This window comes from Chiloscyllium plagiosum, unplaced genomic scaffold (assembly GCF_037043375.1).
Source record: "Chiloscyllium plagiosum isolate Xiang-an unplaced genomic scaffold, Cpla_swu_hap1 HiC_scaffold_32, whole genome shotgun sequence".
NCBI classification, from domain to species: Eukaryota; Metazoa; Chordata; class Chondrichthyes; order Orectolobiformes; family Hemiscylliidae; genus Chiloscyllium; species Chiloscyllium plagiosum.
The window spans coordinates 49,715,702-49,721,701 of record NW_028270170.1 but is presented as its reverse complement, the minus strand read 5'-3'; the positions used below and the strand labels follow the sequence as shown (position 1 = coordinate 49,721,701).

The following is a 6,000-nucleotide window of genomic DNA, read 5'->3' as shown; positions in this document are numbered from 1 at the left end:
CTGCACGGGGCTGAAACGGTGAAGGAAGGCGATTAGTGAGCTCAGCTCCTGCGAGACTATCTCGCGGGGTGAGTGTGAGAGTGTGTGAGAGGGTGGATACAGAGAGAGGGAGAGAGAGAATTCCATGCCACGTTCCTTCTGCTGCCGTTCAGAGGCAGTGTTACATTGAGCAGGATTCTGGTCATAGCAGCGCTCCTGTAAATATCACACAGAAAGAGCGATTCCACTGGCAGATGCGAAGCGATCTGTTTTGGGTGGAGTGGCTGATGGCTCGGGGAGGTGCCTTTAAGGCAGAGTGCAGTGAAACAAGGAAACAACTAAGGACAGGTTTTATTATACTGAACCGTCCTGTCATTAGAGAGTGCTGCCAGGTTATGTGTTATCAGCAGATCAGAGCTGGGAAGCCTGGACTAGACGCGATTATATTTAAAGAGGCTGGTGCTGGAGAGCACACTGACAAAGGGGCAGGCACTACAACATGCAAACAGCGGTGCCCTGTCTCCTCAGCCTGGTCCTCCTCTTCTGGGGGTCCTGTGCCCTGGATCCCACCTACCTACCCAGCAACCACAGCATTGATCTACCTGGGGCAAAGGCATTTGTGAGCGAGTACAACGACACGGCAGAAGTCATCCTTTTCAAGAGTGTTTCAGCGAGCTGGAATTACAACACCAACCTGACTGCATACAACCAGGAGAAACAGGTACCACCTTCACTCTCTCATCAGCAAGCTGCTGTAATAGTGTAGGATCAGCTACTTAACACATGGTATTGCCTTCTCTTCTGGATACACACCTTAGATATCTATCGTACACTGACCAGTGACAGGAAAATGCTACAGTTCAACTGGAACAGCAGAGCCAGATAACTTTCACGCTTTCACTGGATGTGTGGGTATTTAAGAAAGGTCCCAGTTTGTATTTCATGTTGATAGTGCGCCCCTGATGCTGCACTCGTCAGCTCTACCTCAGCCACAGGGAGTCCCACTGATCGCGTCCGTTCCACTGTCCGGGGAGCCAGGTCTCCAGTCAGTCCGAGAAAGGAGATTTGGGAAGGATTTCTCAGAGGAGACGGGGAGGGGTGTGGGGGAGGTAATCCATGTGGCTTTACATCTGCAAAGGGTTGGGGGAACGTGGAGAATCTGAGAGTCAGGGATAGAGACCAGGGTCGGACTGGGAGGTGCTCTGAGAGGGGCTGGTGGTGGTGTGGGGACACAAACGGTCAAAGTGTTTGCCTGAGCAGTGACACAGTGTGAGGCTGCCTCACTGAGTGGGGAAGCATTTACCAGTCTCACTCACCACCTACCCAGGGGGCCACTGACTGGTGCTGCTTTTACCACTGCCAGGCCACACGCAGGCACTGTCCACACGCTGGCACCCTGCTCTCATCCCCCCTGGCCATGTCTGAACCACTTGGTCATTAGGAAGGAAGCTCACGCTCTGTAAAGGGGAACTGGCTCAAGATTCTCTGGGCCAGAGCTAGTAACTGAGTAATCAGGTCTCCCTCTCTCCCTGTGCTGTTTCAGAGAGGGCCAGACCACACACTGTGATCAAACTGCACGAGGTCATTTTAACCAAACTCAGGCAGCAGATTATGACGGGGAGATGGGAAAGGATGTTCAAACAGACAGCTGACCCAACTAGACTTAATTTGGGGTGGATAAGAATGACCCTGGGACATTGGTTTCTCACACTGGGTCACCGTGTTACCACAGTGGGCCACAAGGTCAGCCTGCACACACAACAGTTCCTTTTGCAAAACGTAATCAAGGAAAAAGTTCGCCTGAGCAGCAAGGCATTGTGTTCAGAACTAATGACAAGGGCAGCAGCTGGGGTTTAGAGAAACAACACCTCCAACGCTCAGCATTAACAAGAGCTTTCACTGTAGGGTGTAGACTACACAGGACACCGCTGGATCTGCAGACAGCATCTTCCACCCTTAACCCTAACATACTCTGCCATCTTCTTTGTCACATCTGATGAGAAGCTTGTGCATTGGAGCCAACTGGAAGCTGAACTTTTATCTCAGAGGTTTCTGCTGCTTGGTGTCCTCCTGGCTTCGCAGTCAGCAGATTCCAAATACCCACCAAGTACCCACCCCCTCATCACTGCACTCCACTGCAGGACTGAGGGAGTGCCACACTGTCGGAGGGTCAGTGCTGAGGGAGTACCGCACTGTCGGAGGGTCAGTGCTGAGGGAGTGTTGCACTGTCGGAGGGTCAGTGCTGAGGGAGTGCCACACTGTCGGAGGGTCAGTGCTGAGGGAGTACCGCACTGTCGGAGGGTCAGTGCTGAGGGAGTACCGCACTGTCGGAGGGTCGGTGCTGAGGGAGTGTTGCACTGTCGGAGGGTCAGTGCTGAGGGAGTGCTGCACTGTCAGAGGGTCAGTGCTGAGGGAGTGCTGCACTATCGGAGGGTCGGTGCTGAGGGAGTACCGCACTGTCGGAGGGTCGGTGCTGAGGGAGTGTTGCACTGTCGGAGGGTCAGTGCTGAGGGAGTGTTGCACTGTCGGAGGGTCAGTGCTGAGGGAGTGCTGCACTATCGGAGGGTCGGTGCTGAGGGAGTGCCGCACTGTCGGAGGGTCAGTGCTGAGGGGGTACTGCACTGTCGGAGGTGCCATGTTCTGAATGGAACATTAACCTAATACCTGTTCTTCCATGTTTGACCAACAGAGGGTTCCTTATCTGTTTTAAAGAAGCAGAGGACCATTTCGGTGGGTCCTGGTCAATCTGTATCTCACAATTAACAATTCAAAAACAGATTGTCCAGTCATTATCACATTGTTGGTTATCGGAGTTTACTGATCACAACTTCCTTTTCAAAAATAATTTAGAGGAAATGGACTTCATTGGCTAGGTCATCATTTATTACCCAACCCTAATTGGCCAGAGAGCAGTTAAGTGTCAACCAGACAGCACTGTGGGTTTGGAGTCACATATTGACCAAATCAGAGAAGGATAGTAGATTTCTTTCCTTCCAGAACATTAGTGAAGCAGGTGGGTTTTTACTACAATTACAGTGGTCGCTACGAGACTAACTTTCATTTCATTCCACATGTTTATGTAAATTTCACCAGCTGCCATGATCAGATTTGAGCATTAGCCTGAGGTTCTGAATTGTCAGTGACAATACGCTAATGCCACTCCTCCCTCCTTCCTGCATACCCTAACTTCCAGCAGATCAAAGCGTACTTCATTGTCTCAGAAGTGGTTAGGAATCATGAAAGGTGCTATGTAAATGCAAGATTCCTTTTCTGGAAGGCCAGTCCAGACCAATAGGATGCAAGCTTCGTCTTGGCTCCTGTTTCAGGACAATAATATGAGCTCAGGCTGGGCCTCCATCTCACAACTTACCCAGGACTTGGTATAAAATGGGCAAAAGTGAGGACTGCAGATGCTGGAAACCAGAGTCTAGATCAGAGTGGTGCTGGAAAAGCACAGCAGGTCAGGCAGCATCCGAGGAGCAGGGAAATCGATGTTTCGGGCAAAGACCCTTCATCAGGATGATGCCTGACCTGCTTTTCCAGCACTACTCTAATCTTGGTATAAAATGATCTGGCTCGATTTGCCAGACAGAACCTGAGTAGGAGTGAGGGAATGACAATGTTCCATTCACCAGATTTCACTTCACTGAGAGTTAACAAATGCTTTTGTCTCACAGGGAAATGACCGAGGACTCCCATTTCACACTGAAAAAATAGTTACATTTATATAGCACCATTCACAACCTCAGACCATCCCAAAGTGATTTACAACTGTTTAAAATGTAGTGACTGCTGTAAACAGGAAAACAGGACTCTGGACTAGGCCTTGAACTCTACCTCGATGACTCTCTGATAAGATTATTACAACTGTAGGATAAACGTTACAGGAAATTGGAGGAAGATTGATATTCAAATGAAATTTTATTCACTTCAGGGATAAGTAAGTTGCATATCAGGTACATGGGAAGAATGTTGGCCCGGACTGTATAACTGGGTCCAAAGAACAATTCCTTCGTGACTTTGTGTAAATTAATTAGCTCCATTACAACTTTGTTAGATCTCTGACCTCTTACACATCCATGATTTTCTCCACTTCAGGCATACCCTTCACTGATTAAGCTCTGACATATCCCCCTTCACCTGTCTCCACCTTTCCAAATCTCGCCCTGCTCCTTTGAGGCAACACCTGAGAATTACTCAGGGGGTGGTGAGAGTATGGAACTCACCAGCAAACAGAGTGGTTGAAGCAGAATGGGGTAGCTGGATAAACACATGAAGGATACGTAGACAGACGGCTGGGAGGAGGATGGATCAAACAGAGAGACCCAGATACTCGGGGGTACATTGTTCTTCAAAAGTGCATCGTGGATGGACAGGTGGTAAAGAAGGTGGTTAGCGCATTTGCCTTCATTGCTCAGACCACTGGGTATAGCAGCTGGGACTTCTTGCTGAGGTTGTACAGGACTTCGGTGAGGCCACTTTTAGAGTACCATGTACAGTTGTGATAACCCTGCTATTGGAAGGATGGTATTAAATTGGAGAGGGTTCAGAAAAGATATTGCTAGGACTAGAAGGTTCGAGTTATAAGGAGAGGCTGGAACACTTTTCACTGGAGTTGAGCTTCTAAAGGTTTCTAAAATCACAAGGGTGAATAGGTGATAAGGTGAATAGCAAAGTATTTTCCTGAGGGTGGGGGTGTTCAAATCTGGGGGAGGGCATATTTTTAAGGTGAACAGAGAAAGATTTAAAAGCGTACTGAGGGGCAACTTTATCACACGGAGGGTGGTGCGTACATGGAATGAACTGCCAGAGAAACTGGTCGATGCAGGTACGGTTACAGCATTTAAAAGACATTTGGACAGGTACATGAATAGGAAAGGATCCGAGAGATATGGGCCAAATGCAGGCAATTGGGACTAGTTTAGTTTGAGAAACTTGATCAGCACAGACTAGTTGGACCAGAGGGTGTGTTTCTGTGCTGCCTAACTCTATGACTTTGAGGATTAGCACCAGTACGTCAGGCCAAATGGGAGAAAGTGAGGACTGCAGATGCTGGAGATCGGAGTCGAGAGTGTGATGCTGGAAAAGCGCAGCAGGTCAGGCAGCATCCGAGGAGCAGGGAAATTGATGTTTCAGGTCGGATGAAGGGCTCCCCCCCGAAACGACAATTTTCCTGCTCCTCGGATGCTACCTGACCTGCTGTGCTTTTCCAGCGCCACACTCATGTCAGGCCAAGTGGCCTATTTCTGTGTTGTAAGTTTTAAGTCCTACCTTGCAAACATTAAATTGCTTGTCCGTACCCAAGGCTCAGTATCAGACTCTGTTTTATCACACTCCTGTGAATTCTCTTGTCTTACTTTGTGACATTAAAGTTACTATATGAATGCAAGGTAATTTAGTCATTAATCAAGCTGATAAGGTGAAGGAGGATCTGGTCATGGAATCGCTGTGGTGAACTCTGACCTTTCTGATCCTTGGTCAAGGCAAATGTTGAGATCAGTGGGGATTCCCACTGGGAAAGAATCAGAAACCCAGCTCGGTTGAAGTGGGAAAGCAAAATATTGCCGTTGTTGGAGATTCAAAATTAAAGCAGGAAATGTTAAAAATACTGAATTGGTCTAGCAGTTTCTATAAAGTGAGAGGAACAAGTTAGGGTCAGGATTTTACACTGTGCTCAGGACAGTGTGGTGGAAGATTGAGGTTGAAATGGGTTCTGTGCCCACACTTATTGGCAGTGTGGTCAGCTGAGTAACGTTGCCATAGGTAGTCTATTGACTAACTACCTCTGGGCCTGTTTTGTTACCCTCTTGTTGTGTCTGGGAGGGAGGCCTGAAACCAAATGGGACGAGAGAACAGGTAATGGTTCTATGTTAATTGAGGAGTAGCCGTGTGTGGAGGAAATATAACTCTAACTAGAAATGTCAAGTGTATCTAACCACCATGAAATCTCTGGAATTTAACACGGTGGTCTAATTGACAGCACAGGCACCTCTGGTACTTTACGCCCAGTCAGCAGCTTTG

General features: G+C 48.3%; 1 protein-coding gene across 1 annotated transcript in view; it reads left to right on the top strand.

Moving 5' to 3' along the window:
• Positions 1 to 245: 245 nt before the first annotated feature.
• Positions 246 to 6,000, top strand: part of ace (angiotensin I converting enzyme (peptidyl-dipeptidase A) 1) — a 223,852-nt gene continuing 218,097 nt past the window's right edge. The window contains exon 1 of the mRNA XM_087977991.1: positions 246 to 700. Within this exon, the coding sequence (XP_087834117.1) occupies positions 479 to 700 (222 nt within the window). The 5' untranslated portion in view covers positions 246 to 478. The remainder of the gene's footprint in view (positions 701 to 6,000) is intronic.